At 35.5% G+C, this 26,913-nt stretch overlaps 1 protein-coding gene across 14 annotated transcripts in view; it reads right to left on the bottom strand.

The window, feature by feature from the left end:
- Positions 1 to 26,913, bottom strand: part of OSBPL8 (oxysterol binding protein like 8) — a 168,017-nt gene that overhangs the window by 50,368 nt on the left and 90,736 nt on the right. For 13 of the 14 annotated variants that reach the window (XM_066257619.1, XM_066257618.1, XM_066257621.1 and 10 more), the window contains 2 exons: positions 3,249 to 3,319; positions 295 to 372 (listed from right to left, as the gene is read on the bottom strand). In XM_066257619.1, the coding sequence (XP_066113716.1) occupies positions 295 to 372; positions 3,249 to 3,319 (149 nt within the window). Of the gene's footprint in view, positions 1 to 294; positions 373 to 3,248; positions 3,320 to 16,041; positions 16,279 to 26,913 lie in introns of those variants that run through there. The other variant, XM_066257626.1, reaches the window with a different exon arrangement.

Genomic DNA, 26,913 nt, shown 5'->3' with positions numbered 1-26,913 from the left:
ATTTTTTTTTTTATTTTTTTTATTTTTTTTTTATTTATTGATTTTTTAGAGAGAGAGGAGTGAGAGAGAGAGACAGAGAGAGAGAGAAGGGGGAGGAGCAGGAAGCATCAACTCCCATATGTGCCTTGACCAGGCAAGCCCAAGGTTTCGAACCGGCGACCTCAGTGTTCCAGGTCAACGCTTTATCCCACTGCGCCACCACAGGTCAGGCCACATTTGTTTCTTTATCTTATTAGCCTTCTTTCAAAAGCACATGCAAAGCATGTTAGTTAAGAAACGACTGTAGAAACTAACCTTGAGAGATTCTTTTTTTGTGAGCTTGATTGAAGCTGAACTGTCCTTCTCTGAGCCATTATAAAGTTTAGATTCAGACTAAAATCACATAGAAATGAAAAACAACATTAAAACTATTTATTCTACATATATGGTATAAAAATATTACTGTCCAAGATATGCTTGTGACATTCTTCCCACATATTTCTGATATTTTGGCAAATGTTGATTTTCAAATACTGATTTCCCAAGTAGTAATATGAATTTGGATTTAAAAACTAATACACATTAAACCCACAAAAACAAAAATTAATTCAATAAATTAACCTACAATGTGAAATTTCTATTTCCCACAGCTTAACAGAAAACTTTATAATATATTGTACTTCTTAGATAATACTGACAATTATTAATAGTATTAGCTTAAAAGTTAATGAAAATTAATGGCTGTTTACTCTTTACCAAGTACTATGCTAAACACTTTATGTGCACTACCTCATTTAATACTCAAAGCAAAACCATGCTAATAAGGAAATTAAGATAAACATTTTAAATAACTAATGTCCTAAAGTCACACACAGCTTGTTAAGTAGATAAGCTGGAATTTGTACTCTAGCTGATTCCCAGTCTCATGCTTTTAGCCATTTCACTAAACTGATTTCTCACCTTTTAAAACTGTTCATATATAATCTCAGTCAGACTCAAAGTTAAGACTTATCTTCATGAACAACAGGAAATCTGTTTCCCAGACCTGACAAGATCGGCCTCGGAAATTCCTAAAGGTTCCAGTATATAAGGGACAAGCAAGCCAGAAGGGAGTCATGTGAGCTTGATAAATTAGAACACTTATACTTCAAGAAATACCTGCCATATTGTACAGCTAGTTCTGCAAAAAAGGATCCAGTGACCAAGAGTTCTTCAGTCTTTTAAATATATTACTAAGTTTTCTTTCGTGTATAACCTTACTAGCCACTATCTTAATGAGGAGTCAAGATTCAAAGTCACTTTTGGTTTTTTTTTTTGTATTTTTCTGAAGTTGGAAACAGGGAGGTAGTCAGACTCCCGCATGCGTTCGACTGGGATCCACCCCGGTACACCCACCAGGGGGCGATGCTCTGTCCCTCTGGGGCCTCGCTCTGTTGCAACCAGAGCCATTCTAGTGCCTGAGGCAGAGGCCGCAAAGCCATCCTCACTGCCCAGGCCATCTCTGCTCCAATGGAGCCTCAGCTGTGGGAGGGGAAGAGAGAGACAGAGAGGAAGGAGAGGGGGAGGGGTGGAGAAGCAGATGGGCGCTTCTCCTGTGTGCCCTGGCTGGGAATCGAAAACAGGACTCCTGCATGCCAGGCCGACGCTCTACCACTGAGCCAACTGGCCAGGGCCCTCAAAGTCACTTTTTTGATGCCAAAGCAATGCTGTACAGTAGAGCTTTCTGAACGAAAGAAATATTCTATAATTGAGCTATCCAATAAAGTGCCACTAGTTATATGTCCCATTGAGCACTTGAGATGTGGGTAATATCACTAAGAAACTGGATTTCTAATTTCATTTAATTTTAATTAATTTAAATTTAAATAGTCATAATGACTAGGTGCTATTGTACTCAAGGGCAGTTCCAAAGCATATTGCTTCATTAAGTTACATAATTTTTATATATTTTTAGACTTCCTGCCCCTACCATTTAAAAATTACATATAGGTGGCTGTGGTAGATAGGTATGGGGTTTAAATGCTTAGACTTCTGAGTAGGAAGGAATACCATTATATCATACATTCACCAATTCTGGTGTTAACTGTCTGAAAACAGGTTTTTAAAATTCTGTAAATCACATTGCATTTCTAGCCATGGCAGACCCAAGATAATTATTTCCTCTTTAATTACTTTTATTATATATTTTACATGAAATGATCAAGGCACTTCTCATGTATATGTTATCTACATATAGTAATGTACTCTCAAACTTCCATCCTAAGTACTTTTACACACATGATAAATGGACATTTATGTAATGAATACTTGAAAAGTGCAAAATAATCTGTGTAAAATTATACATTAAAATATATCATGAAATCTCAATTGTTCCCAAGAACAAGAATCAAAAAATATAGAGTTTTTACAGCAAAGCCTATTGCTGAGAGTAGCAAAGATATGAGTTAAAGAAATAGGTTTCTGGCCCTGGCTGAGCAGTTCAGTTGGCTAGAGTGTCATCCCAACAAGCCAAGGTTGTAGATTCGACCCCTAGTCGAGGCACATACAAGAATCAATCAATGATGTCATGAGTAAGTGGAGCAGCAAAATGTTTCTTTTTCTCTCACCCCACTCCTCTCTCTCTAAAAACCAATTTAAAAAATAAAATTAAAAATTAAAAAAAAAGAAATGTTTTCTTACTTCATGTCATAAAAGTTTCTCCTGCTGTTAAACCTGACCAGAAATAAATATCAAAAATCAAATTCCTCAATATATTATGTCAATCTAGTGAATTACAAACCCAATTTCTCATACATATACTTAAAAAAAAAAAAACCTCAGCAGACTAAGAATATGTATAAATATCTTAGTTTGAGAATTACTAATTTAGGGGTTTGCAGGCTATTACTTTAAGAGATCTTTGGCCTTTAGTAAAATGTACACATTTTGATTGTTATTTGAACGCATCCCTAATACTTGAGAATTATTTTCCTAAGAAACATTAACTCTTAAGAATTTCTCCATATGGAACTCTCAGACTACAGTTTGAAAAGTACTGCTGTAGCAGCCATAACGAAACAGTATAATTCTAGAGAGGATACTGGTTCCCAACGGGCTTGATCTGCAAGTAAACTGTGAAACTTCCCTTTTTTCATACATACACAATACATGGTTTAGATATACCAACATAAGACTATCTCATAAAAATCTGATAGAATTTCAGTGTCAGTTACCTCATCTTAAATATTAGAAAAATATTGTAATCATATATTTGGGGACAATATGCTTACCTTGCTCTTTGACATAGAAAGTGAAGAGTCATCTTTATTTTGAGAAATGTCCTCCTTTCCTCGTTCAAAACCTTTAAAAACATTGTGATTTTATCAGTTTTACTTACTTTTGAGCATATGTATGCATTAAAAAGCATATATAGGTATTGAAAAGCAGAGGCAGATAAGTCATTAAATTTCAAATATACATTACACTTGATGTACATCAGTACAAGAAGCCTAGATGAATATACATTTTTAAGCTATTATAAATTTAAATACTTCTAGTATAATAGTTCTTTAGAATAAATTAAGACTTTCAGAAGCCATAAAGTCTTTCCTTGTACCCACCAACACTGAGCTAATACCCCTCCTCTGCTTTTAGAGCACTCAGCATGAACCCAGGCCTCATGGAGCTTTTCTTCTAGAGCAGCGGTTCTCAACCTGTGGGTCATTTGATCCCCGCCGGGGTCGCGACCCACAGGTTGAGAACTGCTGTTCTAGTGAGCTGTTTCCTAACAGAGAATCCTGATAAAACTTATCCAACATACTTTTTCCACTTCCTGCCAAACTGGAAAACAATTCCAGAACTTGTGATAAAAGATTGAGGCAATAAATCAGTATTACGGAGCAGACTTAAATAAGTCTAACAATGTGCTTCCTGTGAGAATTAAATGAGAATGCACAGTATCCTGCACCCTTGTATGCATTCAATTAATACTGACCCTTATTATCATTGTCACTGACTAGACTATATGAGCAGTAATCATTTAAAAGATTTTAGTTATTGATTTTTAGAGAGAGGGATAACAGAGAAAGAGAGAGAGAAAGGCGGGGAGGAGTGGAAAGCATCAACTCAAAGTAGCTGCTTCTCGTATGTGCCTTGACTTTATATGTCTTGACTGGGCTGGGTTTTGAACTGGCAACCTCAGCATTCCAGGTTGATGCTTTATCCACTGCACCACCACAGGTCAGACATAGGCAGTACTAATGTTTTGGGGTTTTTTTGTATTTTTCTGAAGCTGGAAACTGGGAGAGACAGTCAGACAGACTCCCGCATGCGGCCCACCGGGATCCACCCGGCACGCCAACCAGGGGGTGATGCTCCGCCCACCAGGGGGCGATGCTCCGCCCCTCCGGGGCGTCGCTCTGCTTCAACCAGAGCCACTCCAGTGCCTGGGGCCGTGGCCAAGGAGCCATCCCCAGCGCCCGGACCATCTTTGCTCCAATGGAGCCTCGGCTACGGGAGGGGAAGAGAGAGAGATGGAAGGAGAGGGGGAGGGGTGGAGAAGCAGATGGGCGCTTCTCCTGTGTGCCCTGGCTGGAAATCGAACCCGGGACCTCTGCACGCCAGGCCGACGCTCTACCACTGAGCCAACCGGCCAGGGCCATAGGCAGTACTAATTTTAATGAAGTTCTTTCTATTTTGGAAAGCAAGTAACATTAAGTCTTCCTTAAAATTATTTGTCCAAATAAAGCCTGTATTAAAAAAATATATATACAATTATTCATAGCCCAGCACTTAAAAATCATTTCTTGCATATCAGTACATTCACTCTGTATTTAGTTTATATCAGCTAAAAATAAATCCATTATATTTTCCTAGGTCAGAGACTTTATTGATTTTTTCTGTAATATAAAGAAGGAATCTTCCCCAACCCCGGTAAAGAGTATGATCATTCAACCCCAACATTAGGAGGAAAAAACTTGTTTCATAAATGCAACATGAAATTTTAAATAAAAACTTAACAGAATTTGAATCTTCAGTGTAAAGCAAACCAAAGTTACATGATTCAGTTTAAAAATTCTAAAATATTAATTCAGAGTAATAAATACTTTTAATAACTAATTCTCAATATTAATAAACTATTATAAAGTACTTCAAAAATGTTCTAAATATATAGTATGTACAAGAGCATAATGATTTTCTAAAAAAAGTATACCAAGCGTGGGGCAAAAGGAGGTTTACAGTTGTGAGTATGCAAAAGTTTATTCTTATATTATTATTCATTAATTACTGTATTAATTCCATATGAACAATTATAAACCTTCTTTTGCTTCATCCTGTATTGTAAATTAAAAAATGTCTTCTTAGCTGGTTCTTTGAAAAGATCAACAAAATTGACAAACCCTTGGCAAGAATTACCAAGGAAAAAAGAGTAAGGACTCATATAAACAAAATCCAAAATGAAAGAGGAGAAATCAACAGATATCAAAAATATACAAAGAATTATTATAGAATACTATAAAAAACTATATGCCACCAAATTCAACAATCTAGAAGAAATAGATAAATTCCTAGAACAATACAACCTTCCTAGACTGAGTCATGAAGAAGCAGAAGGCCTAAACAGACCAATAAGCAGGGAGGAAATAGAAAAAAACTATTAAAAACCTCCCCCAAAATAAAAGTCCAGGCCCAGACGGCTATACTAATGAATTCTATCAAACATTCAAAGAAGACTTGGTTCCTATTCTACTCAAAGTCCTCCAAAAAATTGAAGAAGAAGCAATACTTCCAAACACATTTTATGAGGCCAACATAACCCTCATATTGAAACCTGGCAAGGACGGCACAAAAAAAGAAAACTACAGACCAATATCTCTAATGAATACAGATGCTAAAATACTAAACAAAATACTAGCAAATTGAATACAACAACATATTAAAAAAATAATACATCATGATCAAGTGGGATTCATCCCAGAATCTCAAGGATGGTTCAACATACGTAAAACGGTTAACGTAATACACCATATCAACAAAACAAAGAACAAAAACCACATGATCCTATCAACAGATGCAGAAAAGGCATTTGATAAAATACAGCACAATTTTATGTTTAAAACACTCAACGAAATGGGTACAGAAGGAAAAAATCTCAACATGATAAAGGCCATTTATGATAAACCATCAGCTAACATTATATTAAATGGCATAAAACTGAGGACTTTCCCCATTAAATCAGGAACAAGAAAGGGTTGTCCACTCTCTCCACTCTTATTTAACGTGGTGCTAGAAGTTCTAGCCCAAGCAATCAGACAGGATAAAGAAATAAAAGGCATCCATATCGGAAAAGAAGTAATGGTTTCACTTTTTGCAGATGATATGATCCTATACATTGAAAACCCCAAAGACTCCACAAAAAAATTACTAGAAACAATAAACCAATACAGTAAGGTCACAGGATATAAAATTAATATACAAAAGTCCACAGACTTTCTATATGCCAACAATAAAACATTAAAAAACAAACTCAAAAAAATAATCCCCTTCATGGTTGCAACAAAAACAATAAAATACCTAGGAATAAACATAACAAAGAATGTAAAGGACCTATATAATAAAAACTACAAAGCATTGTTAAGGGAAATAGAAAAAGATACAATGAAATGGAAAAATATTCCCTGTTCTTGGATAGGAATAAATATAATCAAAATGACCATATTACCCAAAGCAATATACAAATTTAAGGCAATTCCCATCAAAATTCCAATGACATTTTTTTTAAAAATGGAATAAAAAATCATCAGATTTATATGGAACTATAAAAAACCCAGAATAGCCAAAGCAATCCTAAGGAAAAAGAATGAAGCTGGGGGCATTACAATACCTGACTTCAAATTATATTATACAGCCACGACATTCAAAACAGCATGGTATTGGCAGAAAAATAGACACTCAGACCAATGGAACAGAATAGAAAGTCCAGAAATAAAACCACATATATATGGTCAAATAATTTTTGATAAAGGGGCCAACATCACACAGTGGAGAAAAGAAAGCCTCTTCAACAAATGGTGCTGGGAAAACTGGATGGCCACATGCAAAAGAATGAAACTTGACTACAGTTTGTCCCCATGTACTAAAATTAATTCAAAATGGATCAAAGACCTAAATATAAGACCCGAAAAAATCTAGTACATAGAAGAAAACATAGGTACTAAACTCATGGACCTTGGTTTTAAAGAGCATTTTATGAATTTGACTCCAAAGGCAAGGGAAGTAAAGGCAAGGATAAATGAATGGGACCACATCAGACTAAGAAGTTTTTGCACAGCAAGAGAAACTAACAAAATAAACAGACAGCCAACTAAATGGGAGATGATATTTTCAAACAACAGCTCAGATAAGGGCCTAATATCCAAAATATACAAAGAACTCATAAAACTCAACAACAAACAAACAAACAAACAATCCAATAAAAACATGGGAAGAGGACATGAACAGACACTTCTTTCAGGAAGAAATACAAATGGCCAACAGATATATGAAAAGATGCTCATCACCATTAGTTATTAGAGAAATGCAAATCAAAACTGCAATGAGATACCACTTCACACCTGTTAGATTAGCTATTATCAACAAGACAGGTGATAGCAAGTGTTGGAGAGGCTGTGGAGAAAAAGGAACCCTCATTCACTGTTGGTGGGAATGTAAAGTAGTATAACCATTATGGAAGAAAGTATGGTTGTTCCTCAAAAAACTAAAAATAGAACTATCATATGACCCAACAATGCCTCTACTGGGTATATACCCCCAAAACTAAAAAACAATGGTACATAAAGACACATGCAGCCCATGTTCATTGCAGAACTGTTCACAGTGGCCAACACATGGAAACAACCAAAAAGCTCTTCAATAGATGAATGGATAAAGAAGATGTGGCACATATACACTATGGAATACTACTCAGCCATAAGAAATGATGACATCGGATCATTTACAGCAAAATGGTGGGATCTTGATAACATTATATGGAGTGAAATAAGTAAATCAGAAAAAAACTAAGAATTGCATGATTCCATACATAGGCGGGGCATATAAACGAGACTAAGAGACATGGACAAAAGTATGGTGGTTATGGGGGGGGGTAGGGAGGAGAGAAAGGGGGGAGGGAGGGGCACGAAGAAAACCAGATAGAAGGTGACAGAGGACAATTTGACTTTCGGTGACGGGTATGCAACATAGCTGAATGACAAGATAACCTGGAGATGTTTTCTTTGAACATATGTACCCTGATTTATTAATGTCACCTCATTAAAATGAATTAAAAAAATGTCTTCTTTTATTCTCACCAAACAGACTTTAATCTCTAGTGAAGTTTTAGATTCAGATAAATCTAGACAAATCCATTAAGAAAATCACCACTTCAGTGTGCCTAAATTCACGTTATTATAAAAACAGAACAATATATGAAAACAAAAGTAGAAGTTATAAGCCCGAATAAACTTTTTTAATATGCAAATATGTCTTATAGAAAGTTTCAAATGTTGTAAAAGGACATTCATAAACTGAGGCTTTGTATTATCTGTGTAAACCAATAAACAAATCACATTTTAAAAGATTCTCTAGCCTGACCAGGCAGTGGTGCAGTGGATACAGCGTCGGACTGGGATGCATAAGGATCCAGGTTTGAGACCCCGAGGTCACCAGCTTGAGCACAGGCTCATCTGGTCACCAGCTTGGACCCAAGGTCACTGGCTCGAGCAAGGGGTTACTTGGTCTGCTGAAGGCCTGTGGTCAAGGCTCATATGAGAAAGCAATCAATGAACTAAGGTGTCGCAACAAAAAACTGATTATTGATGCTTCTCATCTCTCTCCATTCCTTTCTGTCTGTCCCTATCTATCCCTCTCTCTGACTCTCTCTCTGTCTCTTTAAAAGAAAAAAATTAAAAGATTCTCTACACCTCACACTTGCAAATCACACTATTATTTTAAAAGCTGGCCCTGATGACTTCCAAGGTATTTAAAATTATGGAGGGATAAAGCAAAATGCATTCTAATACTTTGACTTTCAACTAAGGACAAATAAGTAGATTATCAGCATAAAATACAAATAACATATAAATATGTACAAAAGCCTTAAGAAAATATTGCCATAGTGTACACTAAGTTTGCAGGAGTAATTTCATGGTAAGCAAAGCAAGGTGTCACACTAGGAACTCTCTTTAGACTGGATAACCTTGGTTTCCTAATAAACATGCAAAAATAATCTTTATCTTAAGAAGTCACAAAAGTATATTTATTAGAAATCAAAAGGGCTCTGCCAAAGTACTTCTTAAGCTTTTTGTTTTCCACCAAGTGTGGAAGACTTAAAATTACTTTAAAATTACTTCTTTATTTAAAAAAAAAAGTGATACAAAGCCTACAACACATCACTTACCATTATCAATAATGTACTATAGTTTCAGATCACAACTTTTCACCAAGCTTGCTTGTTAGTGATTTTAGGTATAAATTCCTCCCCTATCTCCCTCCCCCCACTGCCACAATGAGAGAGAACTATGAAAATGGCTGAAATTAAAAGGACTGACACCATTCAAGTATAGGGAGAATGTGGAGGAACTGAACTCTATTCTCTACTAGTGGCAGTATAAAAGGGCATAACCACTTTATAAAACTACTTGATAGGATCTACTAGAGCTGAATGTATGCATATTCTAATATACAGAAATTCTGATCTTAATCTATCAAACAGAATTGTGTGTATGTTCACCAAAAAACAGGTACAAAATGTTCATAGTAGCTTTCTTCATAATAGTCCAAATCTGGAGCCAACAAAATGGCTATTAATAGTAGAATACATTAGTATATTATATTTACACAATGAAATATTGCACAGCTATGGAACAGAACCAATCACTACTATACAAAACAACACATAATACTGAGTGAAAGAAGTCACCTCTCCCTATCAAATAAATAAATAAGGCAAATATGATTCATTTATATAAAATTCAGGAACTGGCAAAACTAACTTATGGTGTTTAATGCTGGAAAAGTGGTTTACCTTTGTTAAAGAAGTAACTGACTAAGAGGGGCATGTGTTGAATGTTCTAGAAATTAGGAAGTAGTTACACATGTCTATACATAACTAAAAATTTAAAAGTTGTGCACCTGACTATATGTAAGTTATGGCTCAATAAAAAATATAATAAAAATATCCTTCTCAATTCTTCTAGGTTATTAGACCTCTCCTGCCTTGACATTATTCCTCACTTAAGTCTATATCCCTTTGATCTATTCTGTACCTTGCTATTTCTGATTAATTCATCAGCAATAATAATAACTATAAAATGTTAAAGAAAATAACAATAAAGCAACCAATATTCACATGTAGGAATACTTATGATTGTAATATACTATGCTAGATGCTTTACTCACTTCTAATCTTTAAAATAACTCTACAAAAAATCTGCAAATTACCTATACTTTATATAATGGAAAAAACGGAGGCTCAAAGAAATGAAGAAACTTGACTAATATTAATAAGTGTTAGTAGCAGAGCTGATTCAAACTGAGGTCCAACATTAAAATTCATGCTACGTATTTCTAGAATGCCGGGTGCCTCTCAAGACCCAAAGCCACATCCTCTGGGAGACCTTGCTTTTGATTGTATATAGGCACACTGTTTAGCTCTCTCATTCTCTGAGACACACAGCACTTCACACACATACACAATATACTCCAGTTACTAATTTTCATGCAAATGTTCCATTACTTGACTGCTAGTTCCTGAAAAGAAGGATCTAATCTTTACCTTTTCTTTTCTTTGTTTTTCTTTTTTCTGAAGTCGGAAATGGGGAGGCAGTCAGACAGACTCCCACATGCGCCCGACCGTCCCCCACCAGGGGACGATACTCTGCCCATCTGGGGTATTGCTCTGTTGCAACCAGAGCCATTTTAGCGCCTGAGGCAGAGGCCATAGAGCCATCCTCAGTGCCCAGGCCAACTTTGCTCCAATGGAGCCTTGGCTGCAGGAGGGGAAGAGAGAGACAGAGAGGAAGGAGAGGGGGAGGGGTGGAGAAGCAGATGGGCGCTTCTCCTGTGTGCCCTGGCCGGCAATCGAATCTGGGACTCCTGCATGCCAGGCCAACACTCTACCACTGAGCAAGCCGGCCAGGGTCTCTTTACCTTTTCAAATACAAACATTAAATAAATTGATCCAAAAATTAATAAAAACAAACTCCACTTTTCCTTGTAATGCTTTTTAAATGTTAAATATAGCATACCTTCAAAAAATGCATAAAACATAAATGTAAAATTTAATGTATACAGAGATTTGCATAACCACCATGGAAATCAAGAAAGAATTGTCAGCATTCCATAAGATTCTTCCCAAAAGTGCCTTTTTTTTTTTGCATTTTTCTGAAGCTGGAAACGGGGAGAGACAGTCAGACAGACTCCCGCATGCGCCCGACCGGGATCCACCTGGCACGCCCACCAGGGGGCGATGCTCTGCCCCTCCGGGGCGTCGCTCTGTTGCGACCAGAGCCACTCTAGTGCCTGGGGCAGAGGCCAAGGAGCCATCCCCAGCGCCCGGGCCATCTTTCCTCCAATGGAGCCTCGGATGCGGGAGGGGAAGAGAGAGACAGAGAGGAAGGAGGGGGGAGGGGGTGGAGAAGCAGATGGGCGCTTCTCCTGTGTGCCCTGGCCAGGAATCGAACCCGGGACTTCTGCACGCCAGGCCGACGCTCTACCACTGAGCCATCCGGCCAGGGCAAAAGTGCCATTCTTGATCACAATCTACTCTTCTTCTCAAAAATAACTATTTTGACTTTTGCAATCATTTTTATTAGCATGTCACTGCAAGTATTTCATTTTCATTGCTGATTAGAATCCTACTACATGATATCACTATTTACCCATCTATTGTTGACAGACATTTGAGTTGTTCCTAATTTGTCCCTCTTATGAACAAATGGTGCTATAAATATTCTTGGAAATGTATCCTGGTAGACATACAAACTTAAGAGTTTCTCTAAGTTTAAACTTAGTGGCCGTAGAGAACATTTTATGAACTTGACCCCAAAAGCAAGGGAAGTAAAAGGAAAAAATAAATGAATAAAACTGTATCAAGCTAAAAAGCTTCTGCACAGCAATTGAGACTGACAAGAAAACAAATAGGCAGCCAACCAAATGGGAGATAATATTTACAAACAACAGCTCCAATAAAGGCTTTAATATCCAAAATAAAGATCTCACAAAGCTCAGCAACAAACAAGCAAACAATCCAATTAAAATATGAGGAAAGGACCTGAACAGACATTTCTCCCAAGAGGACATACTAATGGCCAACAGATATATGAAAAGATGTTCATCTTCACTAACTACTAGAGAAATGCAAATCAAAACTACAATGAGATACCAACTCACACCTGTTAGATTAGCTATTATCAACAAGACAGGTAATAGCAAATGTTGGAGAGGTTGTGGAGAAAAAGGAACCCTCATTCACTGCTGTTGGGAATGTAAACTGGTACAGCCTTTATGGAAGAAAGTATGGTGGTTCCTCAAAAAGCTAAGAACAGAACTATGATATGACCAGCAATCCCTCTACTGGGCATCTACCAAAAAAACCTTAAAAACATTGGTACAAAAAGACACACGTACCCCCATGTTCATCACAGCATTATTCATAGTGGCCAAGACATGGAAACAACCAGTGTCTCTTGATAGAGGACTGGATAAGGATGTGGTACATATATATCAATACGATGGAATACTACTCTGCCACAGAAATTATGACCTCGTGCCATTTCAACAACAGGATGGACCTTGAGAACATTATATTAAGTGAAATAAGAAAATCAGAAAAAGCTAAAATCTATCTGATTTCACACATAGGTGGGATATAAAACTGAGGTTCATGGACATAGATAAAAGTGAAATGGTTACAAGTGGGAGGGGTTGTGGGGGAGAGGAGTGAAGGACAAATATACAGTGACAGAAATGATTAGCACACAATACAATCAACAGTGATGGGCACACAATACAATCAAGAGTTCAATGTTATAGAAATATTACCTGAAACCTATGTACTCTTCTTGATCAATGTCACCCCATTAAATTTAACTTTACAAATAAATTTTTTTTTAATAAGGGAAAAAAAAGAAATTAATGTTCTACATCTTTGGGTCTCAAAAAAAATAATAAATAAACTTAGAAACAGAATTCCTGGGTTATGGTATATACACATATATTTGGATGTCTTCAACTTTAAGGATTCCAAATTTTTAACAATGTGTACAAGTTCTCGTTCCTCCATATCCATGGTAACACCAATATTGATAGACTTTTAACATTTCTGTGAATCTGTTGGATATGTATATAATAGTATATCAGAGAGGTTTTAGATTACTAATAATGTTGATTACTTCCTCACGTTACTTAGATATTTTAATGTTTAGTGTGTAAAGAGCCTCTTTAGATCCTTTGTGCATCTTTTAAAAACTCATTGTTTTCCTTTCTCTTATTGAATTATGTAGGATTCTTGATGTATTCCACCTACTACCCCTTCACTAGCTCTATTCATTACAAATATCTCCCCATTCTGTGGCTTGTCTTTTTATTCTCTGCATGGTTTCTTCTGATGAACAACTCATGACTTTAAATGCAGTCAAATCTTGTTCTTAACATTAGTGCTTTTGGTCTAAGAAAGACTTCAAATCTGTGGCCATAAAGATTATTTTCCAATAATGTAGTAGTACACAGAGTTTATTTTCTCCTACTCATCAATGGAATATTAACCCTGAATAACTTAGCACTCTGTCTTTAGCTTCTAATTTCTTAATAAAATATAAGTGCTATTATCATTGATAAGGGAAAACTTTTTTATATACTTCAGAAATAAATTCAGTTTCTTAATATGTAGATATAAATTAGCAAATTTTATGCTGCTCTAGTCTTGTTACAATGAGATTTATATACATATCTGAAAATGCAGAATAGGTATTTATAAAATATAAAATTGATATGTTAATATTAGCCATATTGAACACATCCAAGAATTTAAAAATTGTACAGGAAAAAAATCTCCAAGAAGTCAAAATACACTAGAAGTTACATAAGAGATTAAGGAAAGAGGTAAGTAAATATAAACAAAAAAATTGTACTATGGTATCACTATGAGTACATGGGCAGTATACTTAAGGTAGAAGTGACAAAAAAAATTTTTCCTAAGGAAAACTAAAATAAAAAAGGTTATGCTCAAAGTCGTAAGATAAAGTTATCTTTAAATATACATCCAAAATTTTTTTCAGTATAACAAAATGAGCAAGAAGAAATTTGTTTTACTTTTAACCTAAAAAAATGTGAAAAGCTTCTTGCTTCTTTGAAATACCTAATTCCACTTTACTCATTAGCAGATAAAACATATTTTAAAGAGCTTTTTATCATGGCCGGTTATAACACAACTGTTGATTTATTAAATGGAATATGAAAGCATCCCTACGCACATGATTTTCTCTATTTCAAGAATTAGAAAACAAAGCCAACTATTCACTTTTCCAATCAGATTGATTCAGAACAATATTCAATATATTCTTTGACAAAACCCGACAATTCTGCATTCAATTACCCAATTTATCAAATATCAAATTTTAGAAAGTGAAGTTTCCTATTTTTTACTAGGATCACATGATTCTTTAGTATTAAGTAGAGTCAAGGTATGAAGGTCAGCAAATGTGTTCACACAAGCTTGCTGGTTTAAAAATAAAGTGAGACAGAGAAAAATACAGAAATGGAAGTCACATTGTAAAAACAGAGCACTTATCAATATTTTAAAAATTCAGTATATTGCATTTTCAAAGCCACTTTAAACATAGACAAACACTAAAATGCACACCATTTTGAGAACATAAGGAAGAAGCATGACAGTAACCATGCTACACTAAGAAGACTAAATGCGGATTATGAATGCTATTTAAAGCTTATACTACGTAGGCAACAGTACAGGAATAAAGTTTCCAATTCTTTTCAGAAACATTGTTAGAAAAATAAATTAAAATCAGTAAATTTAAAATAATTTATTTAATTGCCCAGGCAACACCTTCTATATGGTGTTTCACTATCACAAAGGAATGTATATACCTCCTATCAACATAATATTTGCAAAAGGTTGGTGTGAAAATAGAAAGTATTATTCAAATTTAACAAAATACGTGTCAGAAAAACATAAAGTAGTTAAAGCAAGCACCAGTTTCAGTCAATACTTCTTTTTCATGAGTATTAAAATAAAATTTTTATTTAAAATAATGTAACTTAGAGTAGTTATATATGATATAATTATTAGCAGTTAAAATTTTTAAATGAAAAAATAGTTTACATTATAAAATATATACCCAAAATTAGCTACAATAAATCTTTTTCAAACAATAAAAGATCAATTTGTATTTACCTCTCACTGACCAATTATTTAATGTCTAAATCATAGCTGTCAAATACTTAATTTCATTTAATAACTATTACCCTAATCATATCATAACATTTTCCTAGCAAAAACAAATCATACACAATTACATCTAACAAGTATGGCATTTCAAAAAATTATACTTAGGCAGAAAATTTCACTTTAGTCAGGACTTGAGCTATTAAAACTTAAACAATTTTAATATAGTTACTGTTCTGCTGAAAATAGCCAAACAAATACCAGTATTAATATCTGGGCTTCATTTGTAAAAAGTCTCAGAGTAATTTGTTTATTTATAGAATTTTACATATAACTCAAGTTCAAAAAAGGCTTTAATTTTATCAAAGGGTCATAGTATTTATTTCTATAATTAAAACAAAAATCCATGCTATACGCACTGAAGATTCGTACTTTACTGAATCATTAGTTCTCAAGTTTGAGCTTAAGAGGTTTTAAGAGCAAATATGGAAAAGCCAATTGATATAGCAGCAGTTACTAAAACCTAACCGTTTATATAGAACTGTTTTGTTTAAACCAAAGCAGGTTAAGATATTAAAATTTCTACTTTATTTTAATGAAAACTGTGCAAGAAATTAAGAATGTAAGGCTGGAAAACAAACCTGGCAATGAAGGAGAAAGTTCATTGTATCCTCCAAATGAAGCATTCCGGACAAGCTTTCGGCCATCAATTCGTGGAGGAAATAAAACAGACGAAACCCCAGTACAAGAAGAAAATCTACGTTGTTGTGAGCTCTCTTCTTTCATGGCTTAGAAGGTCTATTTAATGTATAAGCTTACCCAGAAGACTAATTATATCAGTATGGCAATGACAGGCTTTTCTCTCACGTCCAAATGTAGCAAAACCCACTAGCACAAACAAAGGACACACACATTTAACTGCAAAGGAGAAGGACCAGAGGCTGTCAAATCAGCAATATACAGATAGAGAAAGAGCCTGACAGAAAAGGCATTAAACCATACTGCTGGGTTTTTTTAATGATCTGAAAAACGAGAAAGGCTATTCCACTCATGTTTACCTTCCAGCAATGCTCTGCATTGAACTGCTGCTTTAGTAAAACAAAGCAAGATCAATACTTAAGAGATTCAGGATGAAGCAATAAAATCAGTTTCTCTTCCTTTCTCAAAAATGCAACCCCTTTCTCCATATCAATTATGTTTTTGTAGTATCTGCCACACTGCCTACCTCTTCTGATTGTCTTTTCCAGTTTTTGCTTACTTCAAAAATGGATATAAATATAAACATACTGTTTATCCTTCCTAAAGCCTCTAGATTTATACCTAATCTACTGCTTGCCTCAGCCATGATTAAGAATTCATAAGGAAAGATATTCTTTCAAGTACAATTTTAATGGATTCCAACAGCTAAAGCAGAAGATTAACATGTAAAGTTTACGTCTAGCAAGGATATTTGAGTCATAAAATACTATTAATCCAAACCAATCAACAGAGAAGATTAAAAAGACACCATAATAATGCAGTGTGCTCCAATCCATGTTTCCTTGTAACAGTTATGAGCTGCTACAGTTCCTCACTTCATTTAAACTTTTCAAAATATATAATCTACCCACGAATATTTTCCACTTAAAACTCTCCTGTTAAAAAATGCACTTTATTATCACAGTAAGGAAAGAAATCACTCTCTTTACTGTGTTAAATCTAAGTGGAGTGATCCCACAGTATTAAATCTACAGGAAAGTACAGCCAAAATGTTAATACTGTGTCTTCTCTCCAAAGCTAATCTTAGAATTCCAAAAAATTCTTTCCCTATTATATTAAAATCCATTTAACTTTGCCTTAATTGAAATTAAAAATCAAACAAACAAAACTCTGCTCAATTATTTTCTTCATCTATCCCAGATTGATTTTTGTGATCACAATTCTTCCAAACTGGAAATGTACCCACCCACTTAGCTGAACAACAACTAATTCAGTTACAACTGACTTAGTGTTTCATTTTTACAGGTACCTTACCAATAAATTTCATTCTTCATTACGCATATACTGCAATGCTGGTTCTCCACTCACATACAACAGCATTCCACATAACCTAAGACTTTTTCTTTACTAGAAAGGACACAAAACTAACTCAATTTCCTGTATTCTTTCTCAGGTAATGGCATTTCAAATTCAATTAGTGATAAAATAAGTTTATGGTTGATATACACAACTACAACAGGTTTTCTTTTTTTGCTTATTTCCATTTTATGAAATATAAATTAGCATTTATTATAGACAATAGAGAAATAATTATAAATAGTTCATACAATGTTAGTAGCTTCTCAAGACACAAAGAACTTAATAGTATCACAAAAGGTATTATAGTATAATGGTTAAGCAGGATTTGAAATTAAAGTTCCTGGGTTCAAATCCTAATTCTACCTTGTTGGATATATTTGAGCAATTAACTTAATTTCTCTGGGTCTGTGTTTCCTCATTGATAAAATGTTAATAATATTAACTATATTATGGGATTGTTATAAGGATCAAACTGGAAATGTAAAATCTAGAATTGTTCCAGGTTAAAATAGTAGGATGAAGACAATGACCTAATGTGTTCCCTTCTAAATCTCAACTAAAATTACAGAAAGGAATATTTTTTAAAATTATAAACAAATTTGAGCATGTATCCCACAAGTATGTATTTAGGATAGGATATAGCAACAATTTCAATCTGACACTTGAAAGTATGAAATAAAGTAGTCACTGTTTTGCAGATCCAAGAAAGTCAAATCACTAACAGCAGTAAAAACTAACCCTATTTATACCAAAGGATCATTTTGCACATAATTCACAGCACCAAGTTCCTCTAGATCAGGAATTAGATAAGCTACTGACATCAACAATAATATGAAATCAGGACAGAAATATAAGCAATGCCTTCAAAACTGGAAGTAAAATGACTTCTAAACTAGGATTCCATACCCAGCCAAACTATCAATTACATATTACAGAAAAAGATTTTTTTTCTTGACCTTGAAAGATCTCAAAAATTTACTTCCCATTTATGTTTTTTAAAAATTTACTAAAGTAGTTCTCATCTGGGATGGAGAGGTTATAACAGAAATAGACCTAATGCACTAAACATCTACTCTTCAAAATGAATGAACTTTTTCTACTATGTATCTATAATTCTCCCATGCACCATATCCTTGGGAGAATTGAGAAAATATTCACTTAAATTATTTTCAATAGGCCTTAGTTCCCTCACAGGACCTCAGCTGAGAAAAAGGCTGACTAGAATACATACTCTACCAAAGAGTGATAACAAATTAAAAATGCATGGGATATAGGAAACAGAGCACTCAATATAAAATAGCTGTTATCACCAAGAAATCCTTACCATTGTACCACCTCTTTTTAAAGCAAGGACAAATTGTATTGATAGTTTTGTCCAAATTCTTCTCTAACCTTGGCTTGTCTTGATAGTATGCTAATGAAATTTCTTCAATTTCTCCCATGCTCTGATGTTTGGATATACTGAGGATACTTCTAATACAATGAGGTGTATTTTTTCAAGACTTTATTTTTAAGAATAGTTTTAGGTTCATAGCAAAAGTGAAAAAAGGGTACAGAGATTTCCCATATAACTTCTGCATCCTCACATGTGTGCCTCCCCCATTATCAATTTCCCCCACCAGAGCGGTACATTTATTACAACTAATGAACATACATTGACATATAATCACCCAAAGTCCACAGCTAACCTTAAGGTTCATTTGTAGTGTTATACATCTATGGGTTTAGACAAATGTATAAGAACACACATCTATCATTACAGTATCATACAAAGTATATTTTGCTGTCTTAAAATTCTTTTGTGCTCCCCCTACTTATTTTCCCTCCCCTGTAATTCCTGGAAACCACTGATCTTTTTACTTTCTCCATAGTTTTGCTGTTACCGTAATATCATGTAGGTGGAATCATACAGTATGAATCCTTTACAGGTTGGCTTCCTTCACTTAGTAATATACTTTTAAGGTTCCTCCATGCCTTCGGGTAAATATCAAGGAGTGTGATTACTGGATCATATACTAGGAATATTGTTTAGTTTTGTAAGAAACCACCAAACTGTCTCCCAAAGTGGCTGTACCATTGTGCATTCCCATCAGCAATGAATTAGAGCTCCTGCCCCTCCACAACAACAATGCCAGTGTTCTGGCTTTTGGCCATTCTAATAGGTTTTCAGTGGTATACCATCGTTGCTTTAATTCTGCATTTCTTTTCATATGCTTATTTTCCACCTGTATATCTTCTTTAGAACTCATCTTTCCTACTTCATCTGAATGGTGGTAAAATAAATATGGTATCCATATTTATGCAAACTTCATAAAGCATTAACATTTTTATATTAAGATTTAAAAATACTTGGGAAACTCACTTGATAAAAATACTTAGTAAACTAAAGAAAGCATTGCTTCACATACAACCAGTGGAAACAATACTTATGAGTTGATACTTCTGGGTCCTGAAATCTAGTTCAATTATTATCTACCACCTGCCCGGCCTCACATCAAATAATTGAGGATAAATATAAATATACATAAATATAACATTTTGATCAACATAAAATGTTTTGTAAATGTACAATAATAATAATAATAATAATAACACACATTTTTCAAGTCTATAGTCAAATTCGAAGAAAATTACTACATTACAAATCTTAGGACAGGTATAACAACAAGCTTTGATAGCAATCACAAAGTGATTCAGAGGGACAAGCTGTAATTCAGTCTCTAGGCTCCTGTGGCATTGTCCTCATTCAAAAGTAGAGGGGAAAAGGGAGACAACAGCCTAATTAATCTATGTCTTTATTTCTTGAAAAACTACTAAAATACATTAAGCCAAAACAAGTCACTATAAAACAAATGCCTTCCTTTTGAACAGACTTTAATCATACTTAAAATCATTTTGAAGAAAACTGGTACTTAGTGTTTGAATAAGGGAATGAGTCTAGCAAATACAATTTTTGGAATATTCTGATTCATCTTCATAATCTAAACATATAACAAATAAAAGAATATCTTGATGTGTGTGGGCTTTAGTGAGGAGTCAAGAGTCTCCCCAGTTCCTCCAAAAAAAGAAAAGAAAATCCTAACATGATGGAAGGAAACCACATTGCAATAAACAAAATTGTTTTTAAGGGATAACAATGTACTATAAATAGGTATGAAATAATAAGCATGAAAGAGACTCAGCCAGGAAAGAGAAATTACGAGAATCTTCGGTATTTTAAAGCACTGGCAAAATATAAATTTCTAGCACTATGGCACGTCTAGAAAACAGCTGACACTGTAATTCACTCCAGTACAACAGAGTAGTTAAGACTATGGGCTTTGACAGTCCTGAGTTTGAAACCTACCTTTGATATTTACTAGTTTTGTGAATTTGAACACATTTTTAACACCCCTAATCCCCAGGTTTTTCAGTTGTAAAGCAGACATAATAACTGTGCCTGTATCTTGCGGAGTTGTTTTAAGAGTTAAATGCAATTTTGCAGATATAACTTCTGGCATGATAGCCAAATGCAGTAAATGCCTATGGATGGTAGCTGTTAGTATGAGTCCAACTAGTAATCATCAAAACAAAAGCCACCATGTTCCTGCTGTATGGTCATCCACTCTCTTTTAGTAAAAAGTACAAGTTTACATGTGAGGTTCATGTTCGGTATTTTAAACCACTGGCAAAATGTTGGAGAACAGCTACCAGCACATGAAGATCATCTCCTAAATTGCATTTATTCATTAAAAAACAAATGTAAGCTTTATAAAGGCAGGAACCAGCACATAAAAGGTGCACTTGGCCAGCCTAGATTCAACAGGGGTAGAGGTGGAGTAGGCACAGACTTCATTTCTTAGTGGACAAGTTATAAGGATACATAGAAAAAGAGCATGTGAGATAAAAGATAATGTTGCAGTTGTCTTTGAATATGAAATATACCACAGTTCGCCTAATTCGCTTTCTTCCACATGCAAAATACACACAATGCCCTCCCTCACTCCCAACCCCAACCAAAATATCATCCTATTATAGCACTGGCTACAAGACCAGGCTCTTGTTAGCTTGAAATCAAGTTTAGTGCAGATGGTACGATGATACTCCTTGGGTTTAATTCCTCAGATATAGCTCCTTAGATATAGCTCTTTTTAAACCAGAACCCATCACCTCAAAAGATAACTCATCTGCCCCACTGCCGTAAGCCAGGGACAGGATTGCAATAGACACTTGAGTTCAAAACATATAGGGGATGGAGAGCTACATAGCAACTGTGAAATCTGCTTGGCACACATCATCAGCAACTGTATTAAAATACAGTTCTGCTCCCTGAACAATAGTCCTCTGTGAATCCTAACTCTGCCTCTGGGCTCCTGGCTTCATCGTCTCAGTCATTCTTCCAATTTCATAAAAAATAGTCCATGTTTACAATAGTGTAGCCTTTTTGGCCTGCTTCCTGCCCATACAAGATTAAGATCTCCACACACAAAGGCTCTTTTTAGTTGAACTATGTCTGTTCTTTTCTGTCTATCCCATGATGCTTCCATTAGAACTATTCTTACAAAAACTCTGTAGGTTTCCTATGACTTTTATTAAAATTAACTCCATTAGATAGGTGTCATGGCCCTGGCTGGTTGGCTCAGTGGTAGAGCGTCGGCCTGGCGTGCGGAAGTCCCGGGTTCGATTCCTGGCCAGGGCACATAGGAGAGGCGCCCATTTGCTTCTCCACCCCTCCCCCTCTCCTTCCTCTCTGTCTCTCTCTTCCTCTCCCGCAGCTGAGGCTCCATTGGAGCAGAGTTGGCCCCAGCGCTGAGGATGGCTCTGTGGCCTCTGCCTCAGGCGCTAGAATGGCTCTGGTTGCAACAGAGCGACGCCCTGGATGGGCAGAGCATCTCCCCCTGGTGGGCGTGCCAGGTGGATCCCGGTGGGGCGCATGCAGGAGTCTGTCTGACTGCCTCCCCGTTTCTGGCTTTGGAAAAAAAAAAAAAAAAAAGATAGGTGTCACATCCACTAATCTCTTTGAGGTAGGCCATTTTCTACTCTGGGCTGAATGTCATGGTGCTGTGGGACATAGGACTTAAGAGCCTTCACGGGATTTTTGACAAGCTGACGCTCTAAAAGGGTAGACCTTTAAGACTCTTTGAGATCCTTTTTGTCTAGCTGAAAAGCTCTAAGAGGACTTGTCTTAAATCTTTCTGAGGTCTAACTTTACAAAAGCACTCTTGATCTGATCCTTACTCTGAGGCTATTTTTTACTGAGAGCACTCTGGAATATGAGAAATATTAGATAAGCAAAGGGCAGAGAGAGGATATTCCACAATAGAGGACCAGAATAAATCAAAGCATAGTCTTACTTGGGAATAGTGAAGAAAGCCATCTAGCTGGGTTAATGATGAGGGGAAACACAAAATGAAATTGGAAGGGTAGAATAAAATCAGATATACTTCATAAAGTTTGCAACTTATGGTCTTGACTTCCAGTTTCCACTTGCTGGTCCAAATGTTACTACAGCAGATATGCTTCAAGAGCTTTGTAAGTACACAGCCCACCCTAGAAATTTTATTTATTTATTTTTCCATTGATTTGAGAAAGAGAAAGAGAGAGAGAGAGAGAGAAGAAGAAGAAGGAGGAGGAGGAGGAGGAGGAGAGCAAGAGACAAAAGCATCAACTCATTCCACTTAGTTGTTCCATCAGTTGTGCACTCATTGATTGCTTCTCATATGTGCCTTGAACCCTCAACCTCAGAACACTGGGACAATGCTCTCTGTCCACTGAAGCACTGGGCCAGGGCCCTCACCCTAGAGATTTTAAAAGGTTGCAGTAGAATTTGTATCTAAGCAAAGTTCCCTAAGATTCTCTGATACAGTCAGACTTAGGAGCCACTGCACTAGGCAACAGTCAGCCGTTCACTTTTTTGAAAATGGGAATCACATAAATGTAGGCATCCAATGAAGTTCTCAGTTACAGATATGAATAATAAAAAGTGGTATTTTCATTTATAATTCTCTATTCTTTCTCTTTATCCATATTATTTCCCTCAGAGACCTACTTCATAGTATCCATGTATTCTCTGGCTATACATACCTAGAAGAACCTCAATCTCATCATTATCTCATCTTATCACACAACAATACTTTTCTTTTTGGTTATTTTATTAAGGAAGATAAGCCTAGTGTATTGGAGGGCAAGGTCCTACTAGAAGTTAGGAGGCTGTGGATCTATGTAAGGCAGGTATGAAATGATAAGGACCCAACCTAAGATGGTGTTAGTAAGAATAAAAATGACATTATAACACTTCTGAAAAAAGAAAAATCACAGAAAATGTTGAGAATCAGAACAATGTTTACCAAGCAGCCCTAAAATGATTATGATCTCTTCTTCACAGAAAATTTTCAGTAACAAATGTAAAAAAAACATGAAAATTAAAAAAATTCTTATTTTTAATCCCTAACATTATAATTGATTCAAAGATCATCAAAGGGTGCTTATAGCTTTAAGTAAAAACAATACATCAAGGAGGCAATCAAACAAATCCAAAGGTCAAATATGCTATAAGGGACACTGACCCAATTTCTTTAAAAAGTCAAAGGCAGGTCCTAGCCAATCACTCAGTCGTTAGAGTGTCATCCTGAAATACACCAAGGTTGCTGTTCCATCCCTGGTCAAGGGCACATACAGGAAGTGACCAAACAATGCCCAACCAAGTAGAAAAACAAACGAATGCTACCTCCCCTTCCACCTTCCTCTCTCTGTCTCTCTAAAAGCAGCCAAGTCAATAAAAACAATTTAAAAAGTCAAAGGCACAACAGAAAAGAAAAGTAAACAAGGAGACTCTTCAGGATTTAAAGAGCTATAATGACATAACAACCAAACATAATGCATGAAACTTACTTGGATGCTGGTTGTTGTTTTTTTTAGTTTTAATGGGGTGACATTGATAAATCAGGGTACATATGTTCAGAGAAAACATGTCCAGGTTATTTTGACATCTGATTATGTTGCATATCGATCACCCAAAGTCAAATTGTCTTCCGTAGCCTTCTATCTGGTTTTCTTTGTGTCCCTCCCCTTCCTTCCCCCCTCACACCCTTATCCCTTCCCCTCCCCTCCTGGTAACCACCACACTCTTGTCCATGTATCTGAGTCTCATTTTTATGTCCCACCTATGTATGGAATCATATAGTTCTTAGTTTTTTCTGATTTATATATTTCACTCAGTATAATGTTATCAAGGTCCATCCATGTTGTTGTACATGATTGGATGCAGAGGACCCAGATTCAAGACCCCGAGGTCACCAGCTTGAGCGCAGGCTCATCTGGTTTGAGCAAAAAGCTCACCAGCTTGGACCCAAGGTTGCTGGCTCGAGCAAGGGGTTTCTCAGTCTGCTGTAGCCTCACCTTCAAGGCACATATGAGAAAGCAATCAATGAACAACTAAGGTGTTGCAACAAAAAACTAATGATTGATGCTTCTCATCTCTCTCCGTTCCTTTCTGTCTGTCCCTATCTATCCCTCTCTCTGACTCTCAATCTGTCTCTGTAAAAAAAAAAAAAAAAAAGAAAAAAAAAAAAAGACTTTGTGACAACATGGGGCATTTGAATATGGACTAGGTATTAGGTTATATTAGATAATTATTAATTTTGTTTGATGCAATAAAGGTTTTATGGTTAATAAAAATGTTCTAATTTTTAGAGGTACACTAAGTATTCTGGGGCACCACATTATGAGATATATAATATACTCTAAATATTCTAGCACCATCCCTAAATAAATAAACACAACAAAAGATCAATAGCTATTTAAATCTACATGGTGGGTATATTAGTGTTCATTGTACTAGTCTCGTAGTCGGCAAACTCAGTCAACAGAGCCAAATATCCACAGTACAATGATTGAAATTTCTTTTGAGAGCCAAATTTTTAAAACTTAAACTATACAGGTAGGTACAGTTATTAACTTAATTAGGGTACTCCTAAGCTGGCCAAAGAGCCACACTCCATGGGCCACAGAGCCACATGTGGCTCGCGAGCCGCGATTTGCCAACCACTGCACTAGTCTCTCAAATTCCCTGTTCGTCTGAAAATGTTCTTGATAGATACAAATTAGGGTAAATTATTAGTAACTAACCCTTTTGTTGCTTCATTAAGTTTCAAGTTAAAGAATTCCTCTAAATTATCTAGTGCACAGATACATGATTCAGATAAACCCTATCTAAAACTGTCAAAATTCTGTGCACAAAATGGAAAAAGCAGGTAAGTTGCATTCTTTCAGAATTATGTCTTAATGAAACTTATCTATACCAGTGTCCCATACATTCCCAGGCTTCAAAACATTTTGGCAACAAGAATTCTAACTTTCAAAAAATATATTCAGCAACTAAGCAATAAATGTTAACATAATACTTATTTTTATCTTGTTATATAGTTTTTCCAGTTTTAACAATGCTATATAAAAATGTTTCCATCTAACACTCAACTAGAAAAGCATTTTCCATTGAAATACAGTGGAAAAATGATCATGTAACTTTCTATTTAGCAGTTAATACTAATTTAAAAAGAACTGAAGCCGTTTCATACTAATTCAAAAAGTAACACCACAAAAACCTGACTAATTATACACAGTATAAGACTCTAATTTTAATTTTTAAAAATACTTGATAACTTAAGTACACCTGTATTAGCTTTCAAGTGACAAATTTAAGTTTCTGGTTTTAAAAGAAAAAGTCTTTCCACCACAGCTATCGGTAGTACTACAGTACTAATCAAAGAATTTCATTAAATAAACTTTAGCTAAAGATTAGAATCCAATATATAAAACTTATTGATTAAGAATTAGGAAGTGAGATCCAAGATCCCTGGGAGTCCCCAAGATTCTTTTAGAGAGTCTAGAACAAGCATGGCCAACAGTTTTTGCCCCTGGGCCAGATTAGAAAGAAAACTTTTTTTCACAGGCCAGACGAAATATTAAAATTAAAAAATATTAATACAAAAATGATTTGTTTAAGTAAACAAAATTTTATTATGTAATTTGTGACTAAATGTAAGTTAGTAAAAAAAATTTTAATATACAATATTATTTTAATAAAAATATAATTACATACAATATAAATATCCAAACTGTATTGCAATCAACAAAACAATATTTGCAAATAAAACAATTATTTTGTTTTACAAACAGCCTGGACACGTTTTCAGTTATCAACTGCAGCTATTGTCTATGCTACAATGCCACTTGATTCAGCACACTTGGCCACAAAAATAACGAATTTTTGACCTTGGGTGCACACTGGCAAACTCCGCCTAAAACTGTGATGGCGAACCTTTTTATAAAAACTGCCCACTTTTGCAGTGCTAGTCAACCTGGTCCCTCCCGCCCACTAGTGGGTGCTCCAGCTTTCAGAGCAACCAAATGGCGCCGGGACTGGCCCACCATGAAAGCTGGAATGCCCACTAGTGGGCAGGAGGGACCAGGTTGAC

This window comes from Saccopteryx bilineata, chromosome 2, assembly GCF_036850765.1.
Source record: "Saccopteryx bilineata isolate mSacBil1 chromosome 2, mSacBil1_pri_phased_curated, whole genome shotgun sequence".
NCBI classification, from domain to species: Eukaryota; Metazoa; Chordata; class Mammalia; order Chiroptera; family Emballonuridae; genus Saccopteryx; species Saccopteryx bilineata.
The sequence above is the reverse complement of the archived record's forward strand: the minus strand, read 5'-3'. Positions and strand labels throughout refer to the sequence as shown.